General features: G+C 48.9%; 9 protein-coding genes across 9 annotated transcripts; 3 read left to right on the forward strand and 6 right to left on the reverse strand.

Annotated features, from left to right (window-relative positions):
• Positions 1–441: 441 nt before the first annotated feature.
• On the reverse strand, positions 442–2,275 carry N7537_006028 (uncharacterized protein; the record flags this gene model as incomplete). Its single annotated transcript, XM_056897085.1, has 3 exons — positions 442–2,019; positions 2,079–2,204; positions 2,252–2,275. 3 exons carry the CDS (start codon positions 2,273–2,275, stop codon positions 442–444), a joined length of 1,728 nt encoding a protein of 575 aa, XP_056752870.1.
• Positions 2,276–2,997: 722 nt separating this feature from the next.
• On the forward strand, positions 2,998–6,871 carry N7537_006029 (GRAM and VASt domain-containing protein; the record flags this gene model as incomplete). Its single annotated transcript, XM_056897086.1, has 2 exons — positions 2,998–3,404; positions 3,466–6,871. 2 exons carry the CDS (start codon positions 2,998–3,000, stop codon positions 6,869–6,871), a joined length of 3,813 nt encoding a protein of 1,270 aa, XP_056752871.1.
• A 793-nt stretch (positions 6,872–7,664) lies between these two features.
• On the reverse strand, positions 7,665–8,390 carry N7537_006030 (uncharacterized protein; the record flags this gene model as incomplete). Its single annotated transcript, XM_056897087.1, has 1 exon — positions 7,665–8,390. The coding sequence occupies one exon, from the start codon at positions 8,388–8,390 to the stop codon at positions 7,665–7,667; it is 726 nt and encodes a 241-aa protein (XP_056752872.1).
• A 32-nt stretch (positions 8,391–8,422) lies between these two features.
• N7537_006031 (uncharacterized protein) lies at positions 8,423–8,644 on the reverse strand (the record flags this gene model as incomplete). Its single annotated transcript, XM_056897088.1, has 2 exons — positions 8,423–8,559; positions 8,596–8,644. 2 exons carry the CDS (start codon positions 8,642–8,644, stop codon positions 8,423–8,425), a joined length of 186 nt encoding a protein of 61 aa, XP_056752873.1.
• Positions 8,645–9,101: 457 nt separating this feature from the next.
• On the reverse strand, positions 9,102–9,929 carry N7537_006032 (uncharacterized protein; the record flags this gene model as incomplete). Its single annotated transcript, XM_056897089.1, has 1 exon — positions 9,102–9,929. The coding sequence occupies one exon, from the start codon at positions 9,927–9,929 to the stop codon at positions 9,102–9,104; it is 828 nt and encodes a 275-aa protein (XP_056752874.1).
• An 882-nt stretch (positions 9,930–10,811) lies between these two features.
• On the reverse strand, positions 10,812–12,434 carry N7537_006033 (uncharacterized protein; the record flags this gene model as incomplete). Its single annotated transcript, XM_056897090.1, has 1 exon — positions 10,812–12,434. One exon carries the CDS (start codon positions 12,432–12,434, stop codon positions 10,812–10,814), a length of 1,623 nt encoding a protein of 540 aa, XP_056752875.1.
• A 1,099-nt stretch (positions 12,435–13,533) lies between these two features.
• N7537_006034 (thioredoxin family protein) lies at positions 13,534–14,109 on the forward strand (the record flags this gene model as incomplete). Its single annotated transcript, XM_056897091.1, has 3 exons — positions 13,534–13,576; positions 13,683–13,761; positions 13,818–14,109. 3 exons carry the CDS (start codon positions 13,534–13,536, stop codon positions 14,107–14,109), a joined length of 414 nt encoding a protein of 137 aa, XP_056752876.1.
• Positions 14,110–14,511: 402 nt separating this feature from the next.
• Positions 14,512–14,738, reverse strand: N7537_006035 (uncharacterized protein; the record flags this gene model as incomplete). The annotated part of the gene is made up of 2 exons (XM_056897092.1): positions 14,512–14,685; positions 14,706–14,738. The coding sequence occupies 2 exons, from the start codon at positions 14,736–14,738 to the stop codon at positions 14,512–14,514; spliced, it is 207 nt and encodes a 68-aa protein (XP_056752877.1).
• A 788-nt stretch (positions 14,739–15,526) lies between these two features.
• Positions 15,527–15,969, forward strand: N7537_006036 (uncharacterized protein; the record flags this gene model as incomplete). The annotated part of the gene is made up of 2 exons (XM_056897093.1): positions 15,527–15,688; positions 15,742–15,969. The coding sequence occupies 2 exons, from the start codon at positions 15,527–15,529 to the stop codon at positions 15,967–15,969; spliced, it is 390 nt and encodes a 129-aa protein (XP_056752878.1).
• Positions 15,970–16,718: the final 749 nt, after the last annotated feature.

Raw genomic sequence — 16,718 nt, forward strand, 5'->3', positions numbered from 1 at the left:
TGGAAAGGTTTATGTTGGAGGAAAATTACTTCTTAACTAGTACATAGTCTGATGTGTTTGTTGTTTGGTATGTTAGATCACTGGTTGTATATATCTTGCGTGATATGTGAAAATGGATATCCAGTCGCATTGTCCTAGGGCTTCTCTTTTCATGTGATTATTCAACTTGTCAACGACTAGACAGCTTTTTGGCAACATGCATACTATATACTAATCGTCTCTTCTTCTGTCTAGCCCCTATTTCCTCCGGATAATTCCATTTGGCTAGGATTAGATGAGAAGTCTAGTAATTACTAAACCATTCAGAGGAAATAAATAGGGATAATAATCGATTGGATCCGAAACATCATAAATAGTGTCATGGGGATATCTCATACAAAAGGGATCAAGCCTTAGAGGACCGAACGCTGCATCCAACGACCGAGGATGGATGTTGCGAGATTATGCCGGGCTATCACCTGTAGCACGAGAGGCTGCTTGACCAGTAGAGGAACTTCGACCAGGATCTGGAGGTGACGAGATTTCCGACGGCTTGCTAGCGCCACTCGCAGGCGGATTGCTCTGACTATCCCCGGAGCGACCCTCTGCTCTCCGAGTTTTGGCACCCTCTTTCAATTTCTCCCAGCGGTCCCGGTATCGTCCAAGAACATTTTTGAGCTTGTCATTCTCGTGAGAAGCAGCTTCAAGTTTCTTCTCACTACGCTGGATCTGCTCCTCGAGTTCTTTGATCCGAGCGTCAGTATCAGCCGCAGGCGGCGGCGCAGTCAGCGTAGCAACAGGCGAGGTAGTGGCCGTTGAAGGCTGTAAATAATCAGGCGTCCCCCCGCTTTGGCGGTGCATCATCCGGATTGATTGTTGCAGTGCCATCGACGAAGATTGTGCGCTCACCTCCCACATATGCAACCGTGTTGCAAGCGAATCGGTCAAGCCCCTCAATGTCTCATTCTCCACCTGCATCTCCTCCATTGTCTTCTGTGTCTGCGGGGTGGTAAGCTTATCGGGTGCGCCGCGTCGACCCGCCCATATGCGCGAACCGCTGGCACTGTGACGCATTTCAGGAGACGAGGGGGTCTCTCGTGCATCCACAAAGTCATCCTCACCATCCTCGAGGCTGTTCCTGCGTGCTTGCCTTTCAGCTCGGGTGAGGATTCCTGCGTATGACATAGTCCCGCCCGTGGTTGGGACGACATAGAATGACTCTGCTGGGTTCCCGGGACCTGCCCCAGAGCCGTCCCGAATCGACCGCAATGCGGCTCGAGAGAACAGTTTGTTCACGTCGGGTTCACCCGCAGTCAGGGAGCGATCTAGAACAGCATGCTCACGATCCAGTTTCACCTCAGCTGAGGACTTGCGGCTTTGTTCAGCGCGGACAGGATCGGTAGACCCCATTTGGATCCCTGCGAATGCCAAAGGCCCAGACACCTTAGAGACTAGCCCCCCGAAGGCTGAGTATAAACGGTTGAATGCTTCATCGGCAATTGCAGGCTTATCCCTCGATGCTCCGGATTCAGCTGCATTGGGGGGTACGGTTTGTTTGGAAGCCACCTCAGTGGAACTGGGTGTCGGAGGAGACCATGGTTGTCTAGGTGCCAAAGCACGACTATGTCGATTTTTGGCTGGTCCGTCACGTAGCCTTGTTTCGCCGGCTTTAGCCCTGGGTGAGGGTTCGGTCATTTTTGCTGCGACATGTTGCGATGTAAGGGTTGGTGACACTGGCGATCCACGCCGGGGGTGCGACGGGATCCCCCGGGCGGATGCTAAGTTACTAGCGATAGAGGATGTATCCCGACTTGGTAGACGAGTATTACCCACCAATCTTGGTGGTAGGTGTGCATCCTGGTTCGCGCTTGCGTCCTTTGTGCCCCCGAATTCGGCTGCGGTCTGCTGGGTCGCTAATGTGGAGGAGGCAGTAGCAGATGCCGTTTCAACAGGGAGGGCGGTTGGATGTTCATGCTGGAACCGGAGGATCTCGGCCAGCTTCTTGTGGTGAGTTTCGAGCAAACGTAAGGTCCGTAGGGCCTATGACGCGTTAGCTCAGAACCGAGCGGGGGTAGATCTTCTACTCAATCAAGACTTACCTCATGGTCGGAGCTGTTCTGTGCAGCCGTTGCAAATTCACCAGCAGCTAGATCATGCTCCTCGCTGGCAGCGACTGGGTTGGCCTTGCGAGTTTCTAGCACGGCGTTCCGCGCATGAGTGTGGGCCTGGATGCGGTCAGAATATCCTAGAAAATGAGGGGTTGAGGTCTTACCAGGGCTAAAGGAGCTACTTCCATGGCGAAAATAAGTTCACCTGTAGGAGTTCAGAGAGTTCAGAGAGAAAGGGGTGCATTCCTTTGGGATTTATCCGGGGAATGTTGGAGAAGTGACGTTATGCGAAGAGAATGGGGTTGGACTCGACAGTCGCACGAGCGTACGCCAGATACATTTACATCGGAGAACCCTTGAAAACGAAGCAATTCTCCTACCTTGACTTACTAGAACACATATTAGATTCTACAATATGCAACTAATCAGACCGAAAGCAGCGAAAACGTCAAGTCACATCCACATTCTAAACAGTGGAGAAGAGCGGAGCTGAAGCATTAGATGCTTATAGCTATACTGTCACCTTGTTCAAGTAATCGGGGGATTAGGGAAATAGCAAGAACAGAAAAGACACCAGAAAACATATTACCAGTGACATAAAATGATATAAATCAGGAATATCAAAATCAATTGAACAGCAAAGAACAGCAAAGAACAGTCTCAAGTTTCAGGCCTACGTCGTAACTTGGCGGGTGACTAAGTTGCGGAGCTCCAGGGGATGTTCGGACAATCCAACACGTCTCTCTCTCTCTTCACGTTGTCTCTCCGTCAATGTACGGAACTTCTCTTACCCAAAAAGAAGAGAGAGAGAAAATCTTCAATATACACACCTCATGACAACTTCCCCTTGAGTCGCCCGGTCTACCCGCACCAACCCCCCGATTCCCATTCCCTCTACATTCCTTCAATTATGCCCGACTCTTCGTCTTCAAGCTTGAGAGGCGAAAGCAGATCGCGCCGTTCCTGGACAGTATCTGCAGAATCAAGTGCACTCGAGAGCAATGGTCGCTCATCCCACGATTCCACCCTCGAGAGACCGAAAACCCAGGGCGGAGAAATAGTAGATCCCAAGGCTGGTCCTAGCGGATTCTCAAAGCTACTCGAGGCGCGCCGGAGGCGGAAAGAGAATAAAAAGAAGAATCAGAAACAATCCGACGAGCCGCCGGTGCCCTCTGTGGTTTTGGAAAACGACCTACATGAAAGCCGATCCAATCACTCTCGGGATGGGACCTCCGCAGCCCCGTCGTCGAACGGAGAGAGCTTTCCGCTGGAGGGCGAAGGCAATAGTCTGTTGACTGATGATGAAGAGCCAGACGGGTAAGTTGAGCAACTAACCTTATTATTTTGGACTACTCCTAATCAGCCGAGCTTCATTTAGGCCTCCGCCGCTCACCTCGCATAGCTCCCATGCCGGATTCTACACCTCGTCCTCCCCATTGTTTAAGACCAAATCTGTAGATGCCATGAACACGAAAGACTCTCATGTCGATGACGAATCAGCTGTTAGCAGTCTGAGTGCCACTGGCTCAGAATCAAACCCAGGCGAAAGAATGTCCCGACGCGCAACATCGGGCATGGCATTGGATGTCCCCACGGACGCAAATGGCAAGAAACGCGGAACATCCCCTGGAAGGCGCTTTTTCAGCTCGGACAAGAAAAGCGCCAATGAGGACACTGAGGATTCATCAATTAAGTCCGGGGGCAACAAGAGTGGGCGGGGTCTGTTCGGAGGCAGCCGGCGGAGCAGTCTATCATCGAAACGAGCACAAGCAGCCCCCGGCGATGTCCCGCCTGTACCTGCGCCAATTCGTACTGATCTAATGGATGACAAGCCTCGTTCGCTTGAAGCGAGCCCCATGCCGAACACCCCACCTCATACCGCCATTCCTGCGCCAGCGACAACTGTAACCCCTCCAACACCGACCGAGTACCGCCCTCTCAGTGCGCAAATCTTGTCTAACAATGTAACCGATTCGCCCGAGTCTCTACAATCTGAAAATTCTCCATCTTCCGGAGTCACTACCGTGAGCCCCTCTGGAAACATGATCTCCCACCGCCGGGTGCGGTCCGCTTCTGCAGCTCATGGGCCAAGCAAATTGTCCAACTCGGTGTCTGCACTGACACCTCTTGAAGAAAAGACTCCCGGGGCGAAGAATGTGCCTTCAACCCAGCAAAGCGGCTTCTTCTCCTCGGTGTTTTCAGTGGCACAAAACGCCGCCACTTCCTTCAGCAACACTATCAACGCACAACAGAAAAATCGTCTAATTACCCAACCTGTTCCTGCTGATTCTGATAAATCTGTCAATGAATCGACTTCGGAGGACGGCGAAAGAACATCAGACAACGGCAGCAAGATTGCGGAAGGGAGACCATCTGCCGTAGAGACTCTGGGGGCAGGCGACCTGAGCTTCAGCCATCTGGACATGGACGCACGACCCGGTGAGTCAATCACGACTGCCGACGGCGTGGTGATTACAAAACCAGGGAACCCAACTGACAAGCGCAAAAACACAGCTGTTTCCCGGCGAGACGAGGAAGCTGCCAAACTGGAAGATAAACGCGCTGCGCGCGCTGTTCAAGTAGCATACGCAAGGCCCTCCGATGTTTCATTGGCGGGCCCCACAGACGAAGCCCTGGAGATTCACTCTACCACCTCACTTCCGAAAGATGGCCCAATTATGGGTGATCAAACTCCCCCCAGTGGTAGTGTGATTGATGGTGACCTGAGTGGGGGCCTTAGACGCACAGGTAGTGTGCGCAGTAGACTTGCCCGGCGCCATCGGGGCTCGTCTGGGGCCACAACCTCGACAATCGGAGCGATTGGCATGAATGCCGTTGCACTTGGTGCTCCTGGTGTCAATTCCAGTGTACCTCGGTTGACTGGCTTCGCAGTTGCGAGTAAAAAGCGCAATCGGGACTTTCACCAACTGTTCCGAAGCGTACCCGAAGATGATTATCTTATCGAGGATTACAGCTGTGCTTTGCAACGTGAGATCATTCTTGCCGGCCGCATATACATCTCAGAAGGGCACATCTGTTTCTCTAGTAACATTCTGGGATGGGTCACGACTCTAGTGATCAGCTTCGATGAGGTTGTTGCTATCGAAAAGGAGAGCACAGCCATGGTCTTCCCCAATGCTATTGCCATTCAGACACTCCACGCGCGTCACACTTTCCGCAGTTTGCTCAGTCGCGAGTCCACATATGACCTAATGGTTAATATTTGGAAGATCAACCACCCCACCATCAAGAGCTCTGTGAACGGAACCCGTGTAACCAATGGAACCGGTGATAAGACAGAGAAGGTTGGAGAGGAAGAGGAGGATGAGAGCGAGTCTGGGAGCGATGCCACGGACGAAGATGAAATATACGATGAGGACGAGGAGGGAGACCATGCCGATAGCTTCTTTGAGGCTGGTGACAGTGCCAACGCCAGTGCAGCATCATTGCCAGTGCGAAAGGGATTAAGCCGCAAGGCTTCGAGTCTATCCGCAAATGCAGCTGTGCCAGTGGCCGGCACAAATGGAAATGGCGATAAAAAGAACGGCGACAAAGGCACTTCCAAGGATGCGCCTGCTGATTTCCCAGGCCCGGCTACCCATGCACCCACCGAATACGTCGACGCCAACGGACAGTATGAAAAAGTCATCAAAGATGAAACAATTCCGGCACCGCTCGGTAAGGTCTTCTCTTTGGTTTTTGGCCCAGCGTCCAGCGATTTTATGACCAAGTTCCTTGTCGACAATCAAAAATGTGGAGAGCTACAGTTCGAGGGAACAGCGAAGGGTTTAACGACCGAATCCCCAACCAGGAAGTACTCATACATCAAACCTCTCAATGCCCCCATTGGTCCGAAGCAGACGAAATGCATCAGTACCGAGACCATGGACTTATTAGACCTCGAAAAGGCCGTTCTTGTCACTCTGAGCACCCAAACACCTGATGTGCCCAGTGGCAACGTTTTTGCTACCATGACCAAGTACCTTTTTACATGGGCTCCTGGCAACCAAACTCGTTTCCTCATGACCTGTACTATTGAATGGTCAGGCAAGAGTTGGCTAAAGGGCCCTATTGAGAAAGGCGCAATTGACGGGCAAACGGCCTTCGGTAATGAGCTGGTCAAAGCCCTGCAGGTTGGAGTTGTTCCCCGCGGGCGCACCAATGGCGCCGGACGAGGCAAAGGAAAGCGCAAGAAGGGCGATGGCGCAGCGCAGGAGTCGGTCGCAGCTGCTTCGTTGAAGGTTACTGTGGATCCCAACGCCGGAAAGGGAGAATCATGGGGACTATTCGAACCAGTCCGCTCCCTCCTAGAGCCCTTTACCAACATTCTCAGCCCGCTATGGAGCAGCAACGTTGCTATCCTAATTATCGGAATCTTGTTTTACATGGCGTTCTTCCGATCCTCGTCATCTCCATCCATGCCTTCTCATGAAGTCGGATGTCCCGGCCACAGTTTGCCTCAGAGACTGGCTGCATACGAGGAGATGTGGCGACGTGAAGAGACTGAGCTCTGGAACTGGCTTGAAGACCGAGTTGGTATGGACGGAATGGTCTTTCCGAACGTTTACCGATCGCCCGAGCCACACCCAAGTCGCAGGTCATCTGGAGTTAGTACCAGTGATGAGCATGAGCTCGCTGCACGGCTTCGCGAAGAGAAAATCTCTGACCGTGAGATGGACCATGCCCTCCGTACTACACGCCAACGTCTCGACATCCTTGAGGAGATGATGGGCAAACGCAAAGCCCAATGGGAAGTCGAAGAACCAGCCAAGTCCGAGTTGTGATAGACGTCAATGGTTGTCCCTCCTTGCACATAAAAACCAACCACGCTCTCTCTCCCTATTCTCTCCTTTCTACACTTGTCTCCCGAGAGAAGTTCTTTCCCAACCACACAAAATTTTCTTTTCTTGTTTTTACAACTTGTTTTATTCTCAACCATTCATCAGGGTGTTATCCTGGAGTTATGGGAACAAGCAGAGCTGTTCCCTTGCTGTCGATATTTGTCCCTCACATTCATTCTGAAAACCCTACAGTCGTTATCCAAATTTTCCCCTGCCGTGTTCTTCGATACACCCTGGCGGCCTTTCCTTGCATGTACATGAGCGCCAACTATCTTGTCTCTACCGGTCTACGAGCTACCGGCTTCGATTTTTCCTTACCATTCTTGCTGATTGTTCATCTGAGCGTGCCGGCTACTTCTTTTCTTTGCCCATTTGGGTTTCTCTGTGAATATCTCGAGCCAATGCTATGTGATTTACATATTGAATTTAGGATATGCCTGACCGTCCTTCTTTACATTCGTGACACTAAACGAAAAAACAAAAACAGAAAAAAGAAAAAAATAGTATTTGCTTGTGCTCGAGGATAAACCGTAACTAATGGAATATTTCAAGCACAAAGAACAAGAATAGTCGGCCGCATGAGTGTCTCTTTCTCATCGGATATTTATGAAGTAAATTGACTTTCTTTACGGCCAGTTTCTTCTTAGTCTTCTTTGGAACAATCATCAGCTCAATACTTGGCGTCACTTCCATTGTAACCAGCCTCATTTCCTCCCCTGTATTGGAGGTATTGGCGCTAGTATCTCCTAGCACCCAGCTGGATCTTTGTAGTGGTCTCCAGATTAATTGTTGCGTTCCTCGCTGAGTTGGTCTTTTTCTTCGGCTCGACTTTTCCCTTCGTTTCTGGCTTTGCTTTCGTCTTTGTTTCTGGTTTCTTTGCTTCTGGTTTGCTCTTAGTCTTCGATTCTGGCTTTAGGTTGGTCTTCGCTTCTAGCTTGGGTTTACTTTTTGCGTCTGGCTTGGTCTTTGTGTCTGGCTGGCTCTTCGTCTTCGTGCCGTCTGGCGTGTTCTTTGCCTCTGGTTTTAGGTTGGCCTTCGCTCCTGTCTTTGGGTTCGCCTTTATCTCCGGTTCAACTTTGCTCTTTGCCTCTGGCTTGGGATTTGCGTCTGGCTTTGCCTTGCTCTTCGTCTCTAGCTTGGCCTTTGTCTCTGGTCTCGTCTTTGCCTGCGGTTTGGCGTTGCTCTTTGCATCTAGCTTTGCGTTACTCTTCGTGTCTAGTTTGCTCTTCGTCTCCGGCTTGGATTTGGTCTCCGGCTGAGGCTTTGTCTCCAGCTTGGAGTTCGTCTTTGGTTTGCTCTTCATCTTCGTTTCCAACGTGCTCTTCCCCACTGGCTTGGTCTTCGTCTCTGGTTTGCTCTTCGTTTTCGTGTCCGACGTGCTCTTTAATTCCGGTTTTGGCCTGATCGTCACGAACGTTACTGTTGGTCTGACCAAGATCCCTTTCGGTTGTATTTCAATCATCTTGATATATTTGAGGCCTCGTAGTTTCCGGATCAGTTGTGATTCAAAATATTTGGAGAGCAGCGTCCTTCCAAATCACCCAAATCCCTAGGTGATTCATTGACATCTTTGTCAGCGTGGTTGGGCACCTGAGCGTCAGCATCAGCCTCAGCCTCAGCCTCGTATTCGTCTGCATCGAGGTTAGCGTCAGCAGGAAATCACCCACTGGCATCTTCCTTGTCAGTGCTTTCCTCTATCGTCACTTTCCCTGTCATTGTCGCCAGTCGTGTGTTGTTGCTAGGGTGAAAGGGCGTGGGCTTAAACAGAACCCACAACTGCGCGTTAAATCCCCGCCATGCAGGCCATCATGACCGATTCAATAATTGGGCCACAGTGCATACTCTCAGAACAACCGGATACATTATTTTGTTTAAATTTGATGATTTTCCTTTTTGCCTTAGTGCCTTACCCTGTACTGCTTTCGTACGATATATTCAAATATTGCCGACGGGAGCAATGGAATCCTGATTATGGTGATCTTACGGAATGGAAATTATGAGGTAGAATCGTTTGCATTGCCATGCCCTGTGTAAATGCTGACAGGAACCTGTAGCAATGACCGTTTTCTTTTTTCTTTTTTCTGATGTGAAATTTGTAAAATCCTCAATTGCAGGCGCCCATTTCCATGACCTTATTAGTTCCAAGGTCCGGGAAGTGCAAAAAGCAAAATACCTACTCCCATGCTGGGCCGTGTCCCTTGGTGCTCCGTCTCCAGCCACGGTAGGAGATGTCTCGTCCACTGCTTTGGCTTTGGTCTGCCAAGTCGCCATCAATTCCGAGGGTGTCATATTCAGCGAGCGAGACGCTGGGCTTGCGGGATTCGTTTACCAAGACTTTGCAGTAGTGGACGAACAACTGATAGTCCACCGGCCGTCCCAGATTATTCACCTCTTCCTCGATGAATGGGACCTTCAAGATCTCTCCATGCAGCTCTTGCAGAAGTCGACGAAGCGCAAAGTCGCAAGAGGGATCGTCGCCCTCTGTCTTCAGACGATTGAATTGGTTCTGGTACGCCATGATGAAGTCCGCAGGGGTAGCAAACCTCCTGTGATTGAGTTCCTCCCATCTCTTCAACTCGCTCGCAACGAACTTGGAGTGGCTGTGCAGGCTCAACAGCTTGATTGTGTTGAAGATTTCGTCGGCGTAGGTGAGGTCGTTTGAATGTGCTTTGACTTTGAGCTGAAGTGCGGCCTCAATTTGGTTAAACAGCCAACCAGCAACAACAAGAGTCCAGAACTTCCATCGGTTGTAGTTGAGTTCTCCTGGGTGGGGTCTCGGAAGATCAACGTTCACGAGTGCATCAAGCTTGAAGGGTCGCAAGACATGAAAGATCTCATTTCCCCAAACAGTAAGGCTAGACTCTGGCTTGAGCTTGGGGATGTTTAGAAGAGTTGCAGGAGACTCCTTGGGCAAATTGGTAGCTTGGGTGCGCGGTACAGAAATTATTTCACGCTCGGCATCTTGCCGGCCGCCACGACGGGGGTTGGAAAAGAACGACATGATAGCCGTGGAAGGAGCAGGAGTGATAGTAATAATAGGTTAGAGGACTGAGGTTTAAGGCTAAAAGAAGGTATTGTTAACAGATCATTGGGTCTCTCCCAAGGAAATGTCATCAACTCACTGTGTGTTTTTCGTTCAGATCAAAAGTATGCGTTTTTCTGACTGAATAAGTGTCCGCGGTGATTGTAAGAGGAAAGAAAGAATTGAAGAAGAGGAATAAGAGAAGAGAATTTAAAGGTTTTGTTTGTATGTGGAAAGAGCACAAACGAGGCAGTGGTGATCGAGTAAAGTCAACATAGCATAACGCTTATGTCGGCATAATTGAAGTTTGATAGTCTCATTTTAAAAGATTCAACCGCCATCAATACAATGTCATTTCCGTTTTTTTTGATCGCTAATAAAGTCATTGTCATAAGTCTCAGCAGTTAAGAGCCCTTTAATTGGTATATCTTTAGCTAAAAATGTGCCAGCGCGCATCTAGCGAAGTCTGTTGCCAATTTCTCCATGTCCCGAGCACCGTGAGCTACGGCGTATTTTAGTCCCGGTCCGCAGACTCATTGAACCAGACTATTCTCGTTTCATATTGGTGACATTCAATTCATCTTAGCGTTTCTTACAAGGGCGTATTCTTAGGGCCAGAAGGTCACGTGAACGATGCTATATCATAATTGTGGTTCAAGGCATATATGTATGATGCACGGCTTCTCTACATTGACTTGTCTGCACTCTTGTATTATTCCCTATATATTTGAGGTTCCTGTTGCAAGTTTTATACACTCTATTTTGCTGATGATACCTGATAGACTTGCACTATGTACTATAATATATATATTATATCTAATTGACATCCACGGCTAATTGACCATGGCTCGGTGTCATTCATCAAGCTTCAACCTTTCCACCTGCCACGTCCCGTTGCGGAGACGAAGCAATAGCTTTATTTTTGGGTAGTGACGTTTTCCACGCCTTGACTCCTGAATTAAAGCTTTCATCAATTTGCTCCAGTGTAATTCCAGCAGTCTCTGGCATGAACAAGAAGGTTAAAACCAAGATGACGGCAGTGACGCCTGCGTAGAAATAGCCCACACTAGGACCCATGTTCCCATGATCTGCATCCAACATATAAGGTGTCCAAAATGTTGCACCAAAAGCAAAGATACCATAGAATACTGTTGTGTTGGCTTGTCCGAAGGTGCGGAGCGCGACGCTATGCATCTCCACGGAAGATAGGTTAGCACTTGCAGCAATAGTCCCGCCAAAGACCAAAGCCCACAAGCACAGAAGAACAACGGTCACAATCTCGGCTCTTGCATCATTTTTGAGAGCGGTGCTCACGGAAGAAAGAGTGAGCATGCAGGCACCCATGACAACATAGCCCCAAAGCATAGCAACTCTCCTTCCGCCATATTCCACAATGAACGGGCCAAAGAATGATCCTCCTAGGATGCATAAACCAATGATGACATTAATTAAGTATGGGTCACTGATGCCAACTCCCTTGAGGAACAGTGTAGCGTACGGTTGAACAAATTGGATACCAGTAATGGCGAGTCCAACCATAATCATGGCAGATGTCAAGGTGCGACCGATATGCTTGCTGCGGTAAATATCAAATAACGAGACAGCTTTTCGGCTCGCACGCTCGCTCTCAAGGTTCGTTCTGATATCATCAATCTGCGCAGTAATTTCCGGCGAATATGGATTTTGGTGGTATAGCGCGCCGAACGAGTTCCGTGCCTCTTCCTCTCGGCCATGTGTCATGAGCCAACGTGGAGATTCAGGGAGCATCAAGATACCAGCACCTAGAATAACTCCCAAGGGTATTTGGCACAGAATGGGTGTCTTCCATTGCCAATCGTTCGTTGGCTCCAGGCGAGCGGAACCCGCACACACGGCGAAAGCACCAACATTACCCCCAGCGAGTCCAATATTATACAACCCTAAAGATAGCCCGCGCTTGTTGGCAACGATGCACTCGGAGCCATATGTCACACTAGCTGCCATCAGCTGTCCAATTCCCACAGCACTGATCGATCTGCACACCATGTAGCGCAAGAAGCTGCCACTAGTGCCAAGCATTCCAGCGGCACCAATGATAGCCAATACGCAGCCAGCCTGGATTGACCCCCTGCGTCCGATGTATTGACCGGTGACGCCTGCTATCCCGCCTCCAATGGCGATGAACAAGAAGTTGAGGCTGATGATGGATTGTTGTAGTGGCGTCAACGAGCAATGCTGAATTTGGGCATACGTGTTCGGGTCTAGGACTTGCTCGCAACTTCCAAATGCGTGTTTGTAAGAAGGCATGATCAGGACCGTACCGGCGTAGCCATTGTCGAAATTCGAGATCCATGCGGAAAACGAGACCCATAATGAGAGCCGTAACATGGACCCGGTCGTGCTCGGGGCATTATTTGTGCCAATACGTCGGGCAGTGGCATTGGTCGGCGTGTCATTAGAGCTGGACTTAGGCTCTATGTTGGAAGTTGCGTCTTGCAAATTCATGTCGAGCGGATTTTGAGTTAAAAAAAAAAGAACAGTATTGCTTGCTGGGTTCAGTTCATGGCTATTGAGGATGGAGATACACACTATCAGGCGGAGTATATATGGAACTTTGACGTGGAGCTCCTGGAAGGTGCATTCCAAAGCCGAAACATACCATACGTAGTCCTTATCAGAAAGAATGTGAGACGTGATGTACACCAAGCGGAAGGCTTGGTAGTTCCCAGCACTAAAATACCTCTAGGAAAAAGCAGAAATAGCTTAGACTATGACAATTGCAATAAAAATTTCATAGCTAATCAGAGAATTCACAGACTAAAAACATTCCCAAGCTCAAGACCTCGCGCTAGGCGGCCTATAGGTCAGGTCCAAGTTGGGTCAAGAGACAAGTCTACATTATGTGACATCGTCTTGTGTTTGAATAGCTGCATACGTCTTGCTATATTAGTATAATTTAATAAAGATATCCTAAGATTCCATTGTTTCCAAGTTTTTTGCATTCAAAGTGGTAAGTCAAGAGGTCGAGGATCATCGGCACTTAGTAGGATCAACGATAATTAGGGTTGCCCCGTGCAGACACCAGTATAAATCCCACATATTAAGCATCATATATTAAAGAATTTACCATGCATACAGTCATTTATCCCGCTTCGGTGCCATCATAAACCCGAAGGCCTTATACCCAAGAATGGAGTACGAAATCACGCGCCTGAAATTTCCAAATGAAAAAAGAGAGTCCTTTAGGACACGCCCTGCGAGGGGTATTATAGGGATGCATCACCGGCTGAAACATACAATCAAGATAACCCGGTATGCTGGCCTAGACTCGCTCTTTTTTTGATTTTATTACCCTGGTTGTCTTTGTTGACTACATAGCACGTATAACATGATTTGGTGGCTGCAGTCGCATTAAACTCGCCGAAGCCGCAACGCCCAGATGTAGCTTAATCAGAGTAAGACACTCCTAGCTGAGATCTAATTGAAACCTCATCCCTTCTCAAATGTCGTGATCGCGTACCTCTAGATAGGGCATAGTTCCAGGTCACGTGCTACGTCAAATCACACGACGCTCCGCCAAAGACCAAAGGAATGACAACTGAAGATGGAGCTCAAGACCGTCCTAATTCTTACTGCGATATACATTGGTAAGTACTGAAACGCACTACATCCCGCGATATCTGCCCGCAACCAACAAAACCTTTGGCCCACATCCAGCCTAAACAAAACGACTTAAAACTAACCCCTCATCAGCTATCCGTCTCTTCTTTAAGTCGCGCAACTCGAGCCCAGCAGCCACCATGTCTCACGGAAAAGTCACCGAGATCGATAAGTAAGTAATTCTTGATTCCGCGCTTAATACTTTCAATTCTAATATCTGCCCAACAGCCAAGTCATTTTCAAAGCCCTCGTCTCCTCTGGCCCCGTCGTCGTCGACTTCTTCGCAACTTGGTGTGGACCTTGCAAGGCCGTCGCCCCCGTTGTCGGCAAGCTCAGCGAGCAGTACGAAAATGTTCGTTTCCTCCAGGTGGATGTGGACAAGCTACAGAGTGTCGCTCGGGAACTGAGCGTCAACGCTATGCCCACCTTTGTGGTCTTCAAGGATGGTAAGGAGGTCAACCGCGTTGTTGGCGGTGATATGAAGAAACTCGAGGCACAGATTAAGGAAATCTCGGCATAGACACTTTGAGCTTTGCCTTGGTCAGTAACCTCTGGGAATCTCGGGGTGGAGTGCATCCATCCCCTCATACCCGGGATAATGTATGATTATCAGTATAATCACTGTAGGTCACGAATCACGAATCGAAGCTGTGACATATCTCCATGCAAGTAAATATATAAATTGACCTTGCACCATGCACACCTCCAGATACGGGCAACTATCATCAAGTGATTCCGGTGGGCGTCCCAGGTTGATCCGGACTTGGGCATTGATGCATATGCGCCTTAGGTGGTGGACCAGCGTTTGACTGAGTCACCAGTTGTTGCTGCATTTGCTGCAACCTCATCTGGTTCACCGCGTATGGATAGTTCAACCCATAGTTCATTCCGTACTGTAATCCGCTCCCTGACTCCCTGATTTTCACCGCATGAACTTCTTGTTTAACGACTGGACGGCGTTGCGCATTGCCCCCTCGCAGGATTCAGAATTTAGGGCCTTTTGTGTCGCCTCGGTAAGACACCAATCGAGGGATTGGATATCGATGTTGGAGTAAGTAAGCGGCTTTCCGACAACTTCGTTTAGCTTGGTGAAGTTCTGGAAGAGAAAGAGGCCACCGTCGAGCCGGGAATTGTTTCGCCTGTCTCCATTTTAGGGGACAACTCTTTGACAAGTTGGTTGATCTAATTAGGTGTCTCAGTCACCTCCTTGGACACTCTTTCTCGTGTCGGCCCAGTCGCCTTGACGATAAACCCGAGGGCACATTGTTCTGGCTAGCGGGAGATGGATGATGTGCCATCCAGCATGATCTTGAGCGGGGCCATTTTTATCTTGGAAGCTACAATAGAAAGCTTGTATTACTTACGTAGGTGGAACTGTTGTTACGAAAGAAATGATGATTGGGGCCCACATGCCAAAGGATGATATTGATTTTACGGATGAGAATAGGTGTGTTGAACGTTGACTGACTGGTTATCTTTTATGGACAACCCCGATACCGCCTTCTAGATCCCTTCTAGATCCGTTACACTGTTTAGTACCTCCCCCAAACAAAAACGCCTTGGCTGCAATTATTGGTTGTTATTGGTTGTTCTTAGTGGCTATTGGTGGCCATTGGTGGTTGACGGAGCCGCATTGCGGGGTACTCCGTACTGAGCACTGTCTTGCAACTTCTACTCTTTGCCCTTGTGGACTGTTGCCAAATAATAGAAAAGCCCTGTAGAAAAGAGAGTGATACAAGAATTCCAAACCCTCGTGTGTTTGACTTGTTTGCATTGAGAATGTTGACACGGTAAAGCCAGGGGTTGTGGAGCCTTCTCGGACGACGCGAAAATCCCGCAGTGATATATCTATAGAACTGTGGCCCTGAACTGATACTGCATTAACGAAAGTTATTTCACTTCCGTCCAGATCATTGTTCATATAACACATATTCAACATGTCATGCAGCGACTGCTCCTCAGACAAACCCTCAGAGAAAGCCTCGTTCAAGTCTAATCCAGACCATGACGGGTCCCTTCTACAAAGACTCCTTCAATTAGTTGTTACCTGTCTACCAGAAGGATCCGCGTTGCTTTCGTCTTCGTGTTGTTGGCTTCCAGTATGTTCTTTTCCACGTTACTAGACTGTTGAATACAAAGGCTAACTTTCTAGGCCGTCCTAGACTTTCTCTTTGCGGGTTCGGTGGCCACTGCTGGCATAGAGAAACTCCGGAACGCATTTCTGGCAATTTCCATTCTGACCCTGATCTGGGGCGTGTGGCGCGAGGGACTCAGTCGTCGAATGGTGTGGCGGATTGCGATCTGTGTCGGATTATCGGCTTGGGAGCAAGTGAATCAATTGGGAAAGGTCGACAGAAAGGAACACCACAGCTGCCACTGATCGGCAATGGGTTTCTTGTGGTTTTATTTTCTCTTATAATACTAGTGTGACTGTCGAGATCTTGATGAAATGAATTATCAACAGGGCAGGAATCTTGCTCGGCAGATGGAGGTAATGACCCATTGCTGGTAATTTCTATAAATCCTCAACCTATAGAAAGTTCGGGGTGGTACTACAAATACTACTAACCCCCCCCCCCCCCCCCCCCCCCCCCAAGGCTCCAAATGAACCAAGAGTGACCGGCAACCTTAATAGTATCCATATATATGTACTATACTGGCTAGGTCTCAATGCCGGTCCACTGCGCGAAATGTACAATTCGCAATTCACAATTCACAATTCGAACCCCCACCCCATAACCACCACATGTTGTATATGATACTTTCCCCTTCACCGCAGGCTCACACCACGGGTCACTTGTTGTGCCTCCCGTCGCGTGCTATCTAGCCCGGATATAGTCCTGTTGGGCCATTGCAACAAGCTCATTGCCATACAACCATCTATGATTGTAGTATGGAAATGTGCATCATCGAAAGTTTAGCATTTCAGTAAGATTGTCAATATTAAATAGACTTTTATTTACTAGCGCTAACACCATGGCATCCACAGATTGATAATATATGATCCACCTATCACGTGATTTGACTCTTCATTTCCCTTTCTTTTAGGCCATAAGGTGAACATCCAGGATACTTGACTACCTCCAAAGTTGGGTGTCCTGTAAAACACTCAGTGAATATGACATTTAA

Source organism: Penicillium hordei, assembly GCF_028827395.1.
Source record: "Penicillium hordei strain IBT 12815 chromosome Unknown utg000003l_segment0_segment0, whole genome shotgun sequence".
Lineage (NCBI taxonomy): Eukaryota > Fungi > Ascomycota > Eurotiomycetes > Eurotiales > Aspergillaceae > Penicillium > Penicillium hordei.